At 47.7% G+C, this 19,809-nt stretch overlaps 1 protein-coding gene across 4 annotated transcripts in view; it reads left to right on the top strand.

The window, feature by feature from the left end:
- Nucleotides 1–19,809, top strand: part of pcnx2 (pecanex 2) — a 110,082-nt gene that overhangs the window by 20,121 nt on the left and 70,152 nt on the right. For 3 of the 4 annotated variants that reach the window (XM_034185203.1, XM_034185202.1, XM_034185205.1), the window contains exons 5-15: nt 971–1,488; nt 4,113–4,307; nt 6,110–6,580; nt 6,670–6,847; nt 9,108–9,261; nt 9,357–9,499; nt 9,579–9,657; nt 9,757–9,892; nt 10,551–10,693; nt 11,088–11,241; nt 17,956–17,988. In XM_034185203.1, the coding sequence (XP_034041094.1) occupies nt 971–1,488; nt 4,113–4,307; nt 6,110–6,580; nt 6,670–6,847; nt 9,108–9,261; nt 9,357–9,499; nt 9,579–9,657; nt 9,757–9,892; nt 10,551–10,693; nt 11,088–11,241; nt 17,956–17,988 (2,204 nt within the window). The remainder of the gene's footprint in view (nt 1–970; nt 1,489–4,112; nt 4,308–6,109; nt 6,581–6,669; nt 6,848–9,107; nt 9,262–9,356; nt 9,500–9,578; nt 9,658–9,756; nt 9,893–10,550; nt 10,694–11,087; nt 11,242–17,955; nt 17,989–19,809) is intronic. The other variant, XM_034185206.1, reaches the window with a different exon arrangement.

Here is a 19,809-nt window from a genome sequence, read left to right as displayed (position 1 = left end):
ACACATCAATATACTATTCACTTATAATTATATTTATATAGTACCAGATCACAAGAAAGTCAAATCAAGGCACTTTACACAAGTAAGGACTAACCTTACCAACCAACCCCCAGAGCAAGCACTAGGCAACTGTGGTCATGTTTTACTGAGGCTGGATTGCAAGTGTTGCTTGAGCACCTTAAGTGGTACCAAAACCTGATTGGTCCCTTGGCCCTCAGGCTCTTTGTCTGTGCTTATCCTTGGATTCTGTAGCATGAAGTGGATGAATGTTTAGCACTCCACCTGGATGGGAGGCCAGTCCATCACAGGTTACTTCTCCAGCTAAGACTGGTACCTATTTACATCTGGATTTACTGGAACCATGCATATGAAGTGTATTGTTCAAGGACACAGACAGGTAGTTTGGCTGGGAATCAAACCCAGGTATACATATTGATAGTCCAACGTCTGTCCACTGAGCTACCGGCTCTCCTCTACTACAGTCATATTAGCTGTACAACACCATGAGTATTCATCACAAGTATGATGCAGACTGTTATGACGAAGAAGGTTTCAGTGCTTGATGTAAGTGTGAAGACCGGAGGTATCATCAGTTGATCAGCTATTCTACTTGCTCAGGCTTTTTTCATGTGATTCAGGCAAACAAGTCCTCAGCTGTATAATGTTTTGTCTGAATCAGTCCCTGCTGAAATGTAATGCAGTGAAGGGCTCCTTGACATTGTGGACTGATGAGAACAAGAGCAGCTGATGGTTTCCACTGAATTTATGACCCAAAGCATGGGTGATGAGTCAGAGCATGGTCAGCTAATCACAAAAAGGGTCTATATATTATAATTCTTGTAGTGCATTACAGATATTGAATCATGCTGGTATTTCTTTTTTTAAATTATACCATTTGGGGCTCTTCAACATTTGCACAATGTGACCCCTTTAAATCTTCAATATGAATAAACAGTTCATTCCATTTAAGGGCAGGGCAAGAGTGTTGCTGAGGACAAGCATGTGGAGAGAGGCCTGCATCCCAGTCCAGATCCTTCTCCTGGTTACCTCTCCAGCCCCAATCCGGACCAGGCTGCTCCCCTGCTGCAGGCCCAGCAGAGACCCCCATCCCAAGCTGATAGAGAGGAGTTACACCCTGGATCTCCTGGTGGGACTCAAAAAACAGATGTGGAAGTCACTGAGACTGAAGCTTTGAAAGAAGGAATGGACATTCAGAGCTCTTTGATCGGAGCTGATGGAGAGAAATCAGACCTGGACAGAATAGCAGAGAAAGACTCAGAGCAGGAGAGGACACAGAAAGATGAGTGTGATTATAAAGACACTGCAGATGAAGGTGATGAAGGTCTACCTCCTTCCCAGGGAAGTGATGATGAGAGTGGGAAGGACAGCGAGGGACATAAAGAGCCATCAGATGCCAACAATAATTCACTGGAGACCCTGCAGGAACACCTGGAGGAATTTGTAGACACTCCGGAATCTCCTGTTCAGGTAGGTCATATAGTAGAAAGTTGGAGTAAAAGAAGCTGCAGCTATTGTTCTACTGGTGCAACACTTTTGACCTGACACTTGGACTTCTTGTTGGACTTCTGAACCATTCATAAGTCACTTAGCTATGTGGCAAAATGTCTTGAAGACCAACAAAAAACAGCCTTGTGGTGATTTTCAGCTGCAGGTTTACACAGTATTGTGGAGAGTTCCAGGTACTACGTGGGCATGGCGCCAGTTATAACCGGGTTAAAATGACTTTGTGGAGAGTTCCAGGTACTACGTGGGCATGGCGCCAGTTATAACTGGGTTAAGACGGTGTTGTGGAGAGTTCCAGGTACTACGTGGTCATGGCACCAGTTATAACTGGGTTAAAATGGTGTTGTAGAGAATTTTACGTGCTACGTGGTCACGGCTGCAGTTATAACTGGGTTAAAACCACGTTGTAGAGAGTTCCAGGTACTACGTGGTCTCTGCGCCAGTTATAACCAGGTTAAAACGACGTTGTGGAGAGTTCTACGTGCTACGTGGTCACGATACCAGTTATAACTGGGTTAAAACGGCGTTGTGGAGAGTTCCAGGTACTACCTGGTCATGGCGGCAGTTATAATTGGGTTAAAATGGCGTTGTAGAGAGTTCTACATGCTACATGGTCATGGCGGCAGTTATAACTGGGTTAAAACGGTGTTGTAGAGAATTTTACATGCTACGTGGTCACGACACCAGTTGTAACTGGGTTAAAACAGCATTGTGGAGAGTTCCAGGTACTACATGGTCATGGCACCAGTTATAACTGGGTTAAAATGACATTGTAGAGAGTTCTACGTGCTACGTGGTCATGGCGGCAGTTATAACTGGGTTAAAACGGTGTTGTAGAGAGTTCCAGGTACTACGTGGTCTCTGCGCCAGTTATAACCGGGTTAAAACAGTGTTGTGGAGACTTCCAGGTACTACGTGGTCACGACACCTGTTATAACTGGATTAAAACGGCGTTGTGGAGAGTTCCAGTACTATGTGGGCTCTGCGCCAGTTATAACCCGGTTAAAATGGCGTTGTGGAGCGTTCCAGGTACTACGTGATCACGGCACTGGTTATAACCGGATTAAAATGGCGTTGTGGAGAGTTCCAGGTACTACTTGGTCACGCCACCAGTTATAACCGGGTTAAAACAGTGTTGGCTACAGACAGCAAACTTCGCACATCTGGATCCAAAATTCGACAGAGTCCTCTTCTCTATATGGAGCCCATTGAATTGAGCATTGTGCTCGATGCACGTGCACAGTAGAAATTCCATAGCTCTGGAAAATAATTCAGTACCATATTCCCAACTTTCTCCAAACATCTGCTTGGCAGGTCCACTGATCTGACTGAATACTGAGACACCACTTTTGAATACATGGCCAGCAGTTTCATGATCTGGTGTTACAACAATTGTTTCACTCTGTCGGTTCACCATTGTGGGCGTTTTTGTGTTTGCTCAGAGTGACATCACCCGTCTACAAATGCTGATGAATCCCGAGTTCAGCATTTTTCTGAAATGCACTTGCTAGCTCAGTGAGCGAGACGTTTAAGTAGCTACACAGTAAAATCACCAGTGTAAAACTAACACTGACCATGTTAAATTAACACTGCCAGTGTACATATGGTCCAACTCTGGCCAGAGTGGGACTGTGTATAAAGTCCTTCAATGACCACTGATTGTGACCGTGAACGCCCGGATAGACTTCCATTAATGAATACTTTGAGTTGAGTTGTTGTATTGATGTAAAACAATATGAGACATGTCCCCTAAAAATAATTATTTTGTATAATATAAAATATCAGCACGGTCAACACATTGTCAAAGCTTAAGATCATCAATCTTGAACTTGTAAAGGTTGTTCTTATGAGGCAGGTGCTTCTGTGTCTTGTAAATTCTACCATGTTGAATTTATTTTTAAGTAGTCAGGAAACTGACTGCCTCACTAAATTCTCCAAGTACCAACATTAACTCATGCTCCTGTGGTTGGCGTAGTGAAGAAGGGGCAGGTGTTGTGGCAACCCGGCTCCTTTCAATGGTGTGAGATATCACTCCTGTCAATAAGTGTGTAATGTGGTTCAGAAATGATTTGGGTGTCCCCTCTATTGTCTCAGTCAGCTGCAGTGAGTGATAGCTTGGTGAGGGAGACTTTTTACTTCAGTCACTGATTGATAACTGCACTGGTTTCAATTCATTCACAATGACAGGTTGGTTACAAGGGTGGTATCGGTCCACATGGATCTGGCAACTGTGGGGGCTATGAAGGACTGGATCCTGGTTAGAAAATTCCGCCACTGCACATGGTCAGGAGATCCATCATGTTCTCATTGGAAGAGGCTGGAAACTCCTGCGGGAACTTCAGTATTGCATGAATTCTGACCACAGACTTGTGGGGATTCAGTCGAAGTCCCCCGTAGTGCTACACTTATAACCTAATGGTGATTAATGCTGGTTCGAAGGGCCTCCTGTGGATCTTTACTGACCATCCTAAGAGACTCTAAAATTGCCATGGTTAAAGACCTGAAATGTTCTAAAAGATGCTGTTTTACTACTGTAACTGTTTTCTGCACTGGGGACAGAACTGTTTTCCTCTTTGGACATTTCTCAGGCTGAGCTGATGGAGGAGACGTATTGTTCTGATGAGATTGAAGTGGTTTTGGTCGACAATTCTGCACCCGGGCCTGCGTCGGCTCACTTGGATGACAACGACACAGTCAAGATCATCATCACCATGAGCTGTGATGCTCAGACTGCTGCTCAGCTGGAGGAGAGTGTCAAGCAGAGCCTTCTGGAGAATGTGCAAGTAAGAGCGGCAACACCATCATATTGTTCACAGAGCAGTGGTGGCTCCACAGAACGTTTTTCTTGATGGGGCTTGGTTGGGGAGTAATTACTTAGTGGTGAGTAGACATCATTTGCAGGGAATTTGCAAGTATGCATTTTTAAGGTATATTTTCAGTGCCGGCTACATCCTTGATATTAATGCACACATAGAGTACAATACACAAAAGACAGAATAACTAGACACAAAAACAAGTTTCATACATGTCGACCTATATGGATTGTCCGTAAATTATACGTATTTTTCCGAGTTTCAAAGTCATATGGACGTACAAATAAAGTCTTACGGATATTCAGGGTTTTCTGTTGTAAATTTATTTTACTGTTGTTTTTCTTAACTCTGCGGACTTTCGGCCAGACATCCACCATCTTTGTACTCCTCATAGAAGCTGTGTGATGAGCGTCCAATTGGAATTGGTTCACTGTCACATGGTTTTCCAATATCCAATCGTAGGGCAGAGCAGTCTCAGATGGTAGGGCCAAAGATTGTTAGGAGCAGTGATATGTTACTCTGTGAGTTCTTGTTTCTGTAAAAATAGAACAGCTGTGTGACACTATATTCACGGGAAATATATTGAGTTTGTACAAAATACCTACAATGTACTTGTAGACATTGATTTTATTGACAGCAAGCAGTTTTACTGTGGAGCAAGAGGATTTAACTGTGGAGGACTTCCACCATAAAAGAGCCCATCGAGATCCCTGGTGTTAGTTATTAATATATGGACCAAACCCCAGTTATGCGATACCGCTATGCAGTTGTGTGCACTGTAATAAAACTGATTTTGGTGCGATTTGGAGGTTATAAGGATTTTCTGTTGATTTTATGGATTTTATCACTTTTTATACAGGTGGACCCTCAAAGGCGTTGACATGTATGAAGTTTGGACAGTTTGAACAACTACACAGCTAACAAAAAATGACAGTCAGTTTTTGGGCTACCTTTAGGTGGTGCTGTTGTTTGTCATAGTTTTCTGAATGTTGGACTATTGTACTACTGTTTTTTAAAATTTAACCAGGTTCTGGTTCTGGTTGGGGTTCCTTGTACTTGCTGGTACAAAAGTCCAACATTATACTTCTAGACTCCAAGAACGTTGTGTAGAAACAAAACGCTTCTATGTCACTGACCTTTGTCAAACCTGTTCATCACAGACAGTAAGTAAGTCCGATATAGGTCCTGAGGTCTGTTGGTGCCGCTGCTTTATCTCCGGATTGTGTAGTATGATGCGGATTATCTACAAATGTCTGACTCCCCCTGGATGGTACACCAGCCAGATGCAGGTTCCTTCCAGAGTCAAGGGCAGTACCTATTTGCAGCTGGTTGGACTGAGACAATGCAGCTTCAGTGTCTTGTCCAAGGACACAGACAGGTAGTGTGATCGGGATTCAAACACAGCTCTACATATTAGCACACTGGCTCCTCCCTCGCTGAGCTACCTCTTCTACATAACAGAGAGCAAGCAAGTGACCTTTTGTTTAGGGTTTCGTGAGGTTGGGTTGTGCAGTCCTGATGCAGTGGTTGAGGATTGTTTGGCATTAATGGAAGTGTGCACTTCACTAATTCCTCATTTAGTTGATCAGATGTTCATGTGTCTAATGTGCTCACTGTCATAAAGTCAAGTGGCCTTCACTCATCCCCATCAGGAGACATTGACAAACCATCCTTCGCCTCTTGTCTCCATAACTACAGATCATAGGTGGTGTACGGGTTTACGCAGATCTTGAGATGTTTTCAGAGATTTTAATGTGTGATATCTCTAACAGGCTCAGAAGGATGCAGGAGAATGTTACATTAAGATCCCCGTCATCACCTTCGACTCTCCCGAGGAAGAGAGACAAGACCAGGGAGGAGAAGATCCCGGCTCAGAGGACGAACCCACCCTGAAGAACACGACAAGTCAGAGTGAAGAGTTTTACTTGTGCAGGGAAACAACTGTTTCAGAGTCAACTACACTTGAATGTCCAGACCAGGAGCAGGAACATCTGGGTCTGCAGCTAACTAATGAGAGCACACTGAGTCCTCAGCTGACCAATGACAACAGCTCATCAGGCACTGATGTCAATTCCCATCCTGATGACACAGACCCTCTAGAACGTAACGTGGATTCACAGGGTTTCCTGCGTCTGCCGCCAACTGTGGACCGCTACGGGCCCGGGGGAAGGACTCATATCCGCGGCCTCAGTATGGACAGTGGGAAAGATGCTGTACTACTTTCTGACCGCTCACATAACACAGTATGTTAGCACATCATCTTTGTATTTCTGTTCTGGTCACCTCCAACCACCTGTAATGACTAATTATCAAATACCTATCTGTCTGCTAGACCACTATGACCACTTCCAAATCAGATCTGGAAGCGAAGGAGGGCCAAATTCCTAATGAGTCCAATTTTGTGGAATTTGTTTCATTATTGGGGTCTCTCAGCACCAGAGGGGGAGGGGCTAGTACGCAGGAAGAGGAGGCACCAAAAGACAAAGATGTCATGGAATCTGCAGAAGAAGGTAAATATCAGCTAAATAAAAGTAAAAGACTCTTTTTTTTTTTACCAAAAATTTGTATGAAGATGTGACCAGGAAAATTTTTTCCTGTGGTGCATAACCCGCATGGAACCAGATTTTTGGGCTGGATGTACTGTGTTGATTTAGGTGTAAAATTCTTCCCAACATGGGCTTTGATGGTATAGTGGTTAAGTGTTGGGATTGAGCCCAAAGGGTCCTCCGTTCAAACCCCAGCTGGACCAGACAAACGCTAAGGCCCCCTGGTCAAGTTCCTTAAGCCCAGAGTTGCTCCCAGGCTTGGTTTCAGAAAGCAGTCCAGTCTTTTAGTCTACTAAGCTTACTTAGTTGACTAAGGTTAGTCACCCAACATTATCCGTCTATCTCTGTTTCACATTGACTTTATGTTAGTCCACAATTTTCACTGTCATAGTGGCCTCGTGAATGCCTCCAATGTGCGACAGTTTTGTTTACTTCTGGGTTGGTCTGTCTGCTACAAACATGGCAGAGTTCACTGTAACAGAGGAGGAGCGCTCCTGACTTCGAAGTCCATAAACATCTCCAATGAATTATTCCCGTCCTGCAACATCCGCTCCCGCCGCAAGTCTCTCCTTCCTTGCTCCTCCATCAAGTGGTGGCACATGATAGCCACCTTTTTTGAGGTACGAGACTGAAGTTTTGTCTACTAAAATAAGATTAGCCTCCTCTGTACCAGGCTAAAAACTTTAGTCGGGTAACATGACACTTTAATCGACTAATCGCTTTGTGCAACGACTAACGTCAAAAGATGAATCGACTAAACAAGATTAGAGCGCTTTTTGAAACCGGGCCCCGGTGTGTAGTGAGCGCTTTGTATGGCAGCAACTTGACATCGGTGTGTGTGTGTGTGAATAAGTGAATATGAAGCATCATTGTAAAAAGCACTTTGAGCTTCTGATTCAGATGGAAAAGAGCTATATAAATGCAGTCCATTTACCAACATAGAAAACGATTTTCTTCCACGTTACGTTATTTTAGGCTGAAAGACAGGCATTCAACTGAGATTCTTTGCATTCTCTGTAGTATCTCTTGTTACTGAGATACAGCGAGAGACTATGTCAGTGGGCTGAAAGTTCAAACAGGTGATTTTCTGGGGGGAAAAGTTGAAATATTTCTGGAAAAAAGTTAAATTTGACCAAATAGAAACCTGGGGTCTCTGAGTCATTTAAGTCGAAAATTTGCTTTCTCCCCTCAGCGGTTGCCCGAACTTTAAATAATGGGATGATTTTCTTGTTTTTCTACTTTACCATATGTCATAGCATCCAAAGAGGTATGCATGCACAGACGTGGAATATTATGAATGGTGAATAGTTTTTGGTGAGTGTGCTATGAGTTATTATATAGATGAGTTATATTTGTATCAACACTGACAATAGTATTTAGCATCATTGGTGAGAGGGTGTGGCACAAAGGTGTTTGATTTGACATGTGTTTGTGAAGACATATGTTTACTTAGTAGGTCCTATACAAGCCCTGAGGCCCATTGGTGCTGGTGCTAATCCTGGATCCCTTATTGTGATGTGAATCAAAGACCCCTCCTGGATGGGATAGCAGTCTGACACGGCTTACTTCCACAGCCAAGACCAGTCCCCAGTAATAGCTGGGTGGACTGGGACAGTGCATTTGAAATGTCCTGTCTAAGGACATAGAAAGAGATAGAGACACATAGATAGAGTGACTGGGACTCAAACTCAGGTCTACACACTGGTAGTCTATCTCCTTGTCACACTGAAATGCCTAATCTACAAGTATAAATGCCTTAAATTTACATACAACTTGGCTAAAGGACCAAAGGACTGATGCCATCTAGAGCCACATGCAGTGGTGCATGATGTTATGTTTGCATAACACATATGCTTATTTTTTTTTAAAAAAAAAATCTGTTTATTTTTGTGAAATTTTGTACAGACATTCCATAGGTGACTATCTATGCATGGTAAGTTGGATTTTCGGGTTGAATCCCTGTGGGGCTCCCCAAAAAGGTAAAGAGATTCAGGAGAATACAAATGACTTACTTAATGCCACTTTCTCCATATTTGGACAAAATTACTCTTTCTTCATCTAAAGGACTTCAGGTTCTCTTGCGCCTGTTTTTCTCCTAGTGTTGTGTAGATCTGGTTCACCCCCTAGTTCAAACCACGATATTGCCACAGGACTATCTGGGCATGGAGACTTTCTGTCAAACCATTCATAATCCTGTCGTCCATTTGCTCTTTGATTTATACAGATGATCTGAGTGCGACTTCCAGACATGATGAGAGGATCGCAGAGACAAATGTGGACAAAAAGTCAGAAAGACCGAAACCACCCAGCAGTCTGGTGACTGACACCCTGCGGGCTTTACCAGCACCAGCACACATCCCAATAGTGTCTCCTGACAGGTCCATACAGCTGCAGACTAACTCCAATTATCTGGATGGTCCATACATCCTTGTGCAAGACATTTACATCAGTTGCTTGTCTCTCCTGTGTGCAGTCCACAGACAGACAGAGAGAAGGATCCGGACTATGACTCACTGCCATCCCAAACCTCTCAGTCTGAGAGCTCCATGCTGCAGGTCATCTGCAGACCAGAGGCCACCAACAAAGAAGAAGCCTACACCTTCCACACTGTCCACAGTAAGCAGAAACCTTTGAGGTCAAACGGGTCACGCTACTTGAGTTTTCAAGCTGTCAAAGTGCGTGTTTGTGTCATCAGGAGACCGACCTCGTAAGCTGTATGCGGAGCGAGCCCTCAACCTGCCGTTAGGAGCCGAGCTGATCACGGGCAACATGTGGTACTGCTGCCAGCTTTGTGTTCCATCTCTCCTTCTACGCTGCTCACACATCATCACACTCAGTCCACACATTAACATCCACCTGTCACGTGTCCTCAGTGACCTGCTGTCCACATCTTCAAACTCCGAGTGTCAGGACGGTTTGGTCGGCGGTCACTCCAGCTGCCCGTTCCAGAGGCGCATCATCCCCGCCCATAGGCTTCGGCCACGGAGGACGCACCCCGAAATCTTCCAGGTGTCCCCTTACTTTCCTTTTTCACTTTTTTTTTTGTGTGCTTGTCTTTGCTGTGACATTCATCACTCTGTTACTTTATGCTGCATATCTCTTCTCTTCTCTTCTCTTCTCTTCTCTTCTCTTCTCTTGATCCTTCTGACTTTTTGGATTTTACCGTAAAGAGCAGAGTAAAATGTGTTTCTTAGTAATTCCTTGTTACGTCCTCCAAGGACGTAATAAAATCATCAGTGTTTATTTATTTATTTGTCTGTCTGACTGTTAGCAGGATTACGTCAAAACGTCTGCACGGATTTTGACAAAATTTTCACCACAGATACATATTAGGGCATGGAAGACTCCATTAAACTTTGGAGGTGATCCAGATCCGGATTCATATAATCTTTGAAGGATTACATCAAAAGTACTTCACGGATTTTCACCAAATTTGCACCATAGATAGATATTTGGACATTGAAGACTCCACTGTATTTTGGAGATGATTTGCAGATGTCAGAAACCTCTGATTGCCCTTGTTACACCTGCATCATTTATATATATATATTATAAGTCATATTACAGGAACATGTCCTACTTTTGCATCACACTTTTTCTGGCTCATTTTACATTTTTGTGTTCTCAATCCGCATGGATATATAAATAATGTGCACGTACATGGCAGGAAGAGGATTCTTTGGACGAGTCATCAGAGACTTCCACTCAGGAGAAGCCAACCCGGAAGATTTATTACAAACTCCAGCTGTTTCCAGGAAAATGGATAAACATCCTGTATGATCGTCTGACGCTGCTTGCCTTGTTGGACAGGTGAGTTATGACTGCAGACTACTAAATCAAACCCTATTGGTCAGCTGGAAAACGCAAGAACTCAAATATCTCCACCTAAAATTACTTTGCTCAATTTGTTTGAAGGGGTCATATTACGCAAAAGCAGTCTTTAGTTTCCTGGATAGCAACCACCCAGGCAGACCACTCTAAATACCTGTTTAGAAATGTTAGCTATTTAATATTTTCAAAAAATTTTCAAAAATGTTGAATGAAATGTTGTACTTTAAGTACGTATTGAGTGCCTCAGACTTTCAGACAGCAGTGTACATGATCTTATCATTTTGTGATTTACTGTACATGTAGACACTGGACAGGGTTTTGTGCACTTGTGTAGCGTTTTTTGTGCACTGCTGTGTTTGTTGTGTTTGCGCAGAAACCAGGATGTTGTGGAGAATCTAGTCGCAGTCTTCATGGCTTTCCTGGTTTCCTTTCTGGGCTTCGTCCTCCTCAACCACGGCTGCATCAAAGACTTCTGGGTTTTTCAGTTCTGCCTGGTGATCGCCAGCTGCCACTACTCTTTACTCAAAGTAAGAATGCAAAATAAAAATAACAAAATTTATTTATTTATGCTTGTTTCCAATAGCAGATGAAGGACTATTGTTTTTGGTCTTGTGCGTCGGTCCATGCCAATTTGGACCAATCCTAGTGGACTGACTAAGGGTCAGCCAAGGACTAAATTCAACGTCAGAGATCAAGGGTCAAAATTTTGCTTAACTGTAGGGGATATTCAGAATGGGAATTTCATGGAATTGGTTAAAGATGCACAAGTGAAACATCTCATTACCAACAATGACACAACGTTTGATCTTAGTATCTTTGAAAGATCATATTCAAAGTCATATGTTGGGAAGGTGTCGTAGCACGGACCCACAACAGGGGGCGCAAATGAACGGACAATGAATAAGCCAAAAACGGTAACAATTTAATGTTGCGATAATACACAACGAAACGTACTGTAATCTGCACAGTCAATTTAACACCAGGTGACGTGTGGGCAGGCTCGAAGATAGAAGACCCCCGACGAGAGAGAAGCTGCGTCCCACACGGCTTCCACCACCAACGGTCTGAAGAACACCGGAGCCGCCAAGTCCCGAGTCCCCAGGTGGCCTCTGTCTTCGGCTGTCGACCCTGGTACTGCTGGCAGAAAGCAGAAATATGATGAGTGAGTGTGAATCCGCACACTCAGTAAATCCACAGTTAATGAGGGAGGAAGCGCCTCCACCTCCAAGCACACACTCGTGCAGCTCCTGTTTGAGCACTTATCTGGGTGGGAGGTGTTGCGAAGCCGTCGCTGAACACCTCAAACGCCACCTCCACAGACGAGTCTCACCGACAGGAAAACGGCTGCAAAGAAGAGTTTAGACAGATATACAGTCTTGAGTTCACAGAGAAATTACCTTGGTAATGGTAGTCGATTTCTCGGCGGGGAGGTGGAGTTGCAGTCCGGCTTTTATGGTGGTGATGATGAACGAGTGACAGCTGGTGCAGAGGATGAGTGACAGCTGTCACTTCTTCTGGGTCTGGCGCCCTCTCGTGCTTGGAGCCCGCACTCTAAGCAGGGCGCCCTCTGGTAGTGGTGGGCCAGCAGTACCTCCTCTTCAGCGGCCCACACAACAGGACCCCCCCCTCAACGGGCGCCTCCTGGCGTCCGACCAGGCTTGTCCGGATGTCTTGCGTAGAACTCGGCCAGGAGGGCCGGGTCCAGGATGAAGCTCCTCTTCACCCAGGAGTGTTCTTCAGGTCCATACTCCTCCCAGTCCACCAGATATTGGAAACCCCGGCCCTTACGACGGACGTCCAGGAGCCTGCGGACTGTCCAGGCAGGCTCCCCATCAATGAGCCGGGCAGGAGGCGGCGTAGGTCCCGGAGTACAGAGGGGCGAGGTGTGGTGTGGTTTGAGGCGGGAAACATGAAAGACAGGGTGAATCCGCAGTGAAGCCGGGAGTTGAAGCTTCACTGCGGCCGGGTTGATGATCTTGAGGATCTTAAAGGGTCCAATGAATCTGTCTTTCAACTTTGGGGAGTCGACACACAAAGGGATGTCCTTGGTCGAGAGCCACACCTCCTGCCCGGGCTGGTATGTGGGGGCCGGGGAACGCCGGCGGTCCGCATGGGCCTTGGCCCTTGTCCAGGCCTTTAACACGGCAGAACGGGCGGCCCGCCACACCCGGCGGCACCTCCTGAGGTGGGCCTGGACCGAGGGCACACCGACCTCTCCCTCCACCAGCGGGAACAATGGGGGCTGGTACCCCAAACATGCCTCAAAAGGGGAGAGGCCGGTAGCAGACGAAACTTGGCTGTTGTGGGCATACTCGATCCAGGCCAGATGGTGACTCCAGGCCGCCGGATGCGCGGAGGTGACACACCGAAGGGCCTTCTCCAACTCCTGGTTGGCCCGCTCTGCCTGGCCGTTGGTCTGGGGGTGGTACCCGGACGAGAGACTCACGGTGGCCCCCAGCTCCTTGCAGAAACTCTTCCACACCTGTGAAGAGAACTGGGGACCACGATCTGATACAACGTCCGATGGTATCCCATGCAGCCGCATGACGTGGTGGACCAGGAGGTCTGCCGTCTCCTGGGCCGTCGGGAGCTTTGGGAGGGCCACGAAGTGGGCCGCCTTGGAGAACCGGTCCACTATCGTGAGTATCACGGTGTTGCCCTGGGACGGCGGGAGGCCCGTGATGAAATCCAGGCCGATGTGAGCCCAGGGGCGATGAGGCACTGGCAGGGGTTGGAGGAGGCCCGTCGTCCTCCGATGGTCTGCCTTGCCCCTGGCGCAGATGGTACAGGCCTGGACGTAGTCCCAGACGTCGGTTTGCAGGGACACCCACCAGAAGCGCTGCTGGACTACTGCCACGGTCCTACGCACTCCGGGATGACAGGACAGCTTGGATCCATGACAGAAGTCCAGTACGGCAGCTCTTGCCTCTGGTGGGACGTACAGTTGGTTCTTGGGGCCAGTCCCCGGGTCCGGGCTCCTTGTCAGGGCCTCCCGGACGGTCTTCTCCACGTCCCAGGTGAGGGTGGCCACGACAGTGGACTCGGGGATGATGGTCTCGGTGGGGTTCGACAGCCCCGCTTTGGCTTCTTCTTCGTGCACCCGGGACAATGCATCTGGTTTTTGGTTCTTGGTCCCGGGGCGATACGTGATCTGGAAGTCAAAGCGCCCGAAGAACAGAGACCAGCGGGCTTGCCTGGGGTTCAGCCGCTTGGCGGTCTGGATGTACTCCAGGTTCCGATGGTCCGTGAAAACCGTGAAGGGCAACGATGCCCCCTCCAGCAGGTGTCTCCACTCTTCAAGAGCCTCCTTCACCGCAAGAAGTTCCCGATTGCCGACGTCATAGTTCCGTTCAGCGGGGGTCAACCTCCGGGAATAAAAGGCACAAGGATGGAGAACTTTATCAGCCTCCACGCTCTGGGACAGCACGGCTCCTATCCCTGAGTCAGAGGCGTCCACTTCTACTATGTACTGGCGATCAGGATCAGGCTGCACCAGAACTGGTGCAGTCGAGAACCGGCGTTTCAACTCCTGGAACGCGGCTTCGCACCGATCCGACCAGGTGAAGGGGACCTTGGTGGAGGTCAGGGCAGTCAGGGGGCTAACTACCTGACTGTAACCTTTAATGAACCTCCTGTAGAAATTTGCAAAGCCTAGGAACTGCTGTAGTTTCCTGCGGCTTGTTGGTTGGGGCCAATCTCTCACCGCCGCAACCTTAGCCGGATCAGGGGCGACGGAGTTGGAGGAGATGATGAACCCCAGGAAGGACAAAGAAGTGCGGTGGAACTCGCACTTCTCGCCCTTCACAAACAGCCGGTTCTCCAACAACCGCTGTAGGACCTGACGTACATGCTGGACATGGGTCTCAGGGTCCGGGGAAAAGATGAGTATATCGTCCAGATATACGAAGACGAACCGATGCAGGAAGTCCCGCAAGACGTCATTTACCAAAGCTTGGAACATCGCGGGGGCGTTAGTGAGGCCGAACGGCATGACCAGGTACTCAAAATGACCCAACGGGGTGTTGAATGCCGTCTTCCATTCGTCTCCCTTCCGGATCCGAACCAGGTGGTACGCGTTTCTAAGATCCAATTTAGTGAAAATTTGGGCTCCATGCAGGGGCGTGAACACTGAATCCAACAGAGGTAACGGGTATCGGTTGCGAACCGTGATCTCGTTCAGCCCTCTGTAATCAATGCATGGACGGAGTCCGCCGTCTTTTTTACCCACAAAAAAGAAACCCGCACCCATCGGGGAGGTGGAGTTCCAGATCAGCCCGGCAGCTAAGGAGTCCCGGATGTAGGTCTCCATTGATTCGCGTTCCGGACGTGAGAGGTTGTACAACCTACTGGACGGGTACTCAGCGCCCGAGACCAAATCGATGGCACAATCATACGGTCGGTGCGGGGGAAGAGTGAGCGCCAGATCTTTGCTGAAAACGTCAGCAAGATCATGGTACTCCTTTGGCACCGCCGATAGATTGGGGGGGACTTTGACCTCCTCATTAGCCGTAGTGCCGGGAGGGACCGAGGATCCTAAACACTCCTGGTGGCAGGTTTCGCTCCACTGCGTGACTACCCCGGATGGCCAATCTATCCGGGGATTGTGCTTCACCATCCATGGAAAGCCCAAAATCACTCGGGAGGTGGAAGGTGTTACATGGAACACTATCTCCTTCCTGTGATTCCCAGACACAACCAAAGTCACTGGTTGTGTCTGATGTGTGATTAATGGAAGCAGGGTGCCATCTAGTGCTCGCACCCGCAATGGTGTCGGCAGAGCCACCAGAGGGAGCCCTACTTCCTTTACCCATCTGCTGTCCAGCAGATTCCCTTCAGACCCCGTGTCTACCAGTGCTGGGGCGTGAAGGGTTAAATCCCCACAAAGGATTGTTACTGGGATTCGTGCAGATTTGCGGGGTTTTCCCGCGTGCGTGTTATGGCCCACCCTTAGCCCAGTTTCTAAGGACGGGCGTTGTAGTTTGACCGTTTGGGGGCAGTCCCTCTGCATGTGCTCGCAAGAGCCACAGACAAAACACTCCCCGTGGGCCAGCCTCTTTTGTCTGATATTTGATCTTAATTTGGCCCTGCTCGTGTCCCTAGCCTCCTCAGCAGGGGGAGCTGTAGCCACACGGAGCTCTCTGGCAGTGAAGCGTGGGGACGATGTCACCTTGTCGGAACCGGAAGGGGGAGGGACGGCTCGTGCCCGGTCACACCCCCCGGCCTGCTCCCGACGATGCTCGTTTAAACTGTTGTCTAAGCGTATAACTAAATCGACAAGCCCGTCAAAATCCCGCGGTTCCTCCTTAGCCGGTAGGTGCTCCTTAAGGACCGGGGACAGTCCATTTACAAAGGCGGCGCGGAGCGCAACGTTATTCCAGCCGGACCTCGCTGCCGCGATGCGGAAGTCGACTGCATACTCGGCTGCGCTACGGCGCCCCTGTCTCATCGACAGCAGCACGTTCGAAGCGGTCTCGCCTCTGTTGGGATGATCAAACACTTGTTTGAACTCCCGTACAAACCCAGTATAAGACGTTAGGAGCCGTGAATTCTGCTCCCAAAGCGCCGTAGCCCATGCGCGTGCCTCTCCTCGAAGCAAATTAATAACATAAGCTACCCGGCTAGCATCAGATGCGTACATGACAGGGCGCTGTGAAAAGACGAGCGAACACTGCATGAGGAAGTCCGCGCACGTCTCGACACAGCCCCCGTATGGTTCCGGAGGGCTTATGTATGCTTCAGGGGACGGTGGGGGGGTTCGTTGAACGACCAGTGGAACGTCTGATACAGGCCCAGGACCAGCCAGAGGAGTGGCTGCAGCAGCGCCCTGATCGCGCGCTTCCACCCTGGCGGTGAGAGCCTCCACCCTCCGATTAAGGAGGACACTCTGCTCGGTCACTAAATCTAACCGAGCCGTGAAGGCGGTTAAGATAAGCTGCAGCTCACTCAACACGCCTCCCGCTGACGCCTGCGCTCCTGGCTCTTCCATTGGCCGTTCAAGCTTGGGTTGACGCCCCTCGGAATCCATGACGGCGGCTGAGAAATCCTGTTGGGAAGGTGTCATAGCATGGACCCACAACAGGGGGCGCAAATGAACGGACAATGAATAAGCCAAAAACGGTAACAATTTAATGTTGCGATAATACACAACGAAACGTACTGTAATCTGCACAGTCAATTTAACACCAGGTGACGTGTGGGCAGGCTCGAAGATAGAAGACCCCCGACGAGAGAGAAGCTGCGTCCCACACGGCTTCCACCACCAACGGTCTGAAGAACACCGGAGCCGCCAAGTCCCGAGTCCCCAGGTGGCCTCTGTCTTCGGCTGTCGACCCTGGTACTGCTGGCAGAAAGCAGAAATATGATGAGTGAGTGTGAATCCGCACACTCAGTAAATCCACAGTTAATGAGGGAGGAAGCGCCTCCACCTCCAAGCACACACTCGTGCAGCTCCTGTTTGAGCACTTATCTGGGTGGGAGGTGTTGCGAAGCCGTCGCTGAACACCTCAAACGCCACCTCCACAGACGAGTCTCACCGACAGGAAAACGGCTGCAAAGAAGAGTTTAGACAGATATACAGTCTTGAGTTCACAGAGAAATTACCTTGGTAATGGTAGTCGATTTCTCGGCGGGGAGGTGGAGTTGCAGTCCGGCTTTTATGGTGGTGATGATGAACGAGTGACAGCTGGTGCAGAGGATGAGTGACAGCTGTCACTTCTTCTGGGTCTGGCGCCCTCTCGTGCTTGGAGCCCGCACTCTAAGCAGGGCGCCCTCTGGTAGTGGTGGGCCAGCAGTACCTCCTCTTCAGCGGCCCACACAACATCATAATTCTTTAATGCAAACAGTTTGGAGGCAATATGGATGAAACATGGTGGAAGGGTTGTGGTCTAATAACAAAGAATTACTTTCCATGAACTGGTGCCAAACATGCAGACTGAGTCTTGCACTCTGTGAGTTCTCCTTCTTGTTTGTTCTTGTATCTTTATGTTGAGCTCCTGCTGAGCAGTTCAGTCACATTGTGAAAGAAAATCTAAATATCTTTCATGCATTATGCTGTTATGACTAAATATAAACCTTCATACTGTATATTTGTTGACTGATGCACAGTCATGACCCGAGAGGACCTGATCTCCTGTTTGTTAGTTCCTGTAATGCATTTTTTGTTCTTTTTGTTGAAATGTGAAAAGCTGTTTTTTAAATTGCTTTCACTTGGACTTAATGCTGATTTCTTGTTTTGTTTTCAGAGTGTTCAGCCAGACGCTGCATCACCAACGCATGTGAGTTTGCGCTAACCTTTTTTTTTTACGGTGCATCCAGGAAGTATTCATAGCGCTTCACTTTTTCCACATTTTGTAATACAGCCTTATTCCATAATGGGTGAAATTCTTTTTTTTTTCCCCATCAAAATTTACACACAATTCTACACACAATACCCCATAATTTTTTTTTTGATTTTTGCAAATTTATTAAAAAAAGAAATCGCATGTACATAAGTATTCACAGCCTTTGCCATGAAGCTCAAAGTTGAGCTCAGGTGCATCCTGTTTCCACTGATCAACTTGAGATGTTTCTACAGCTTAATTGGAGTCCACCTGGGGCAAATCCAGTTGATTGGACATGATTTGGAAAGACACACACCTCTCTACATATAAGGTCACTAAGTTGACAGTGCATGTCAGAGCACAAACCAAGCATGAAGTCAAAGAAATTGATTGTCGACCTCAGAGACAGGATTGTCTCTAGGAGCAAATCTGGGGAAGAGTACAGAAACATTTCTGCTGCTTTAAATTTAAATTAGCACAGTGGCCATAGGCGATAGGCCACTGTGCTAATTGGCCACTGTACTCTGTGGCCATTTTCTTCCGTAAATGGAAGAAGTTCGGATCAGCAGGACTCTTCCTAGAGCTGGGCGACCGTCTAAACTGAGCGATCGGGGGAGAAGGACCTTAGTCAGGGAGGTGACCAAGAACCCAATGGTCACTCTGTCAGAGCTTCAGCATAGCATTCGTCTGTGGAGAGAAGAGAACCTTCCAGAAGGACAACCATCTCTACAGCAATCCACCAATCAGGCCTGTATAGTAGAGTGGCCAGACAGAAGCCACTACTTAGTAAAAGGAACATGGCAGCCCACCTGGTTTGACAAAAGGCAGCTGAAGCACTCTCAGACCATGAGAAACAAAATTCTCTGGTCTGACGAGGCAAAGACTGAACTCTTCAGTCAACAGACCAAAACCACCCCCTTGAACACAAGCTCAGGGTGATCAGGACTCTTTAACACAGAGCCCTACAGGTGCCCACAACTGCAGAGGGAAGGGCTAAAGAACAACTTGTATGGAAAGCCCTCACAGTATGTGGGTACCCACGATGGTCCCTGGACAAAGTGCAGAAGTCCCAGAAAACAAAGAGACCAGATAGACAGGAGACGGAGACAAGAAGAAGAGGAGTGTCTCTCCCTTATTTAGCAGGAGTAGGGGAAAAACTACAGAGGATCTTCAGACAGCACAAAATCCCAGTTTACTTTAAACTGGTTAACACCTTGAGACAGAAATTAGTTCACCCTAAGGACAGGATCCCTAGTTACAAACAGAGCAATGTAGTGTACTCTGTCAGATGTCACCTATGAACACTACATAGGTGAGACTAAGCAACCTTTACACAAAAGGCTATACCAGCACCGCAGAGAGGGCGCAAATGGACCTCAGTGTTGTGTGGGCCGCCAGAAGAGGAGGTACTGCTGGCCCACCACCAGAGGGCGCCCTGCCTGAAGTGCAGGCTTCAGGCACGAGAGGGCGCAGCCGCCTCACAGGAGCAGCCAGGGTGACAGCTGTCACGCATCACCTGCAACAGCTGTTACCCATCATCTGATCAGCAGGGGAATATCAGCAGGACGACGCCTCCACCTCTTTGCCGAGATATCGTTCTACCTGGAAGGTAACGTGCTCAGCTGACTGGTTAACAGTGATCTTTTGTGACTTTTGTGAGTTGTTTAGCTGACTCCTTTTCCAACGAGTGGTGGAGGTAGTTTTCCTGCCGTGCGGATTCCTGGGTGCAGACGCACCCACATTTAATTGTTCTTTTGTTCCTCGCCAGCAGTACCA

Source organism: Thalassophryne amazonica, chromosome 13, assembly GCF_902500255.1.
Source record: "Thalassophryne amazonica chromosome 13, fThaAma1.1, whole genome shotgun sequence".
Classification (NCBI taxonomy): Eukaryota; Metazoa; Chordata; class Actinopteri; order Batrachoidiformes; family Batrachoididae; genus Thalassophryne; species Thalassophryne amazonica.
The sequence above is the reverse complement of the archived record's forward strand: the minus strand, read 5'-3'. Positions and strand labels throughout refer to the sequence as shown.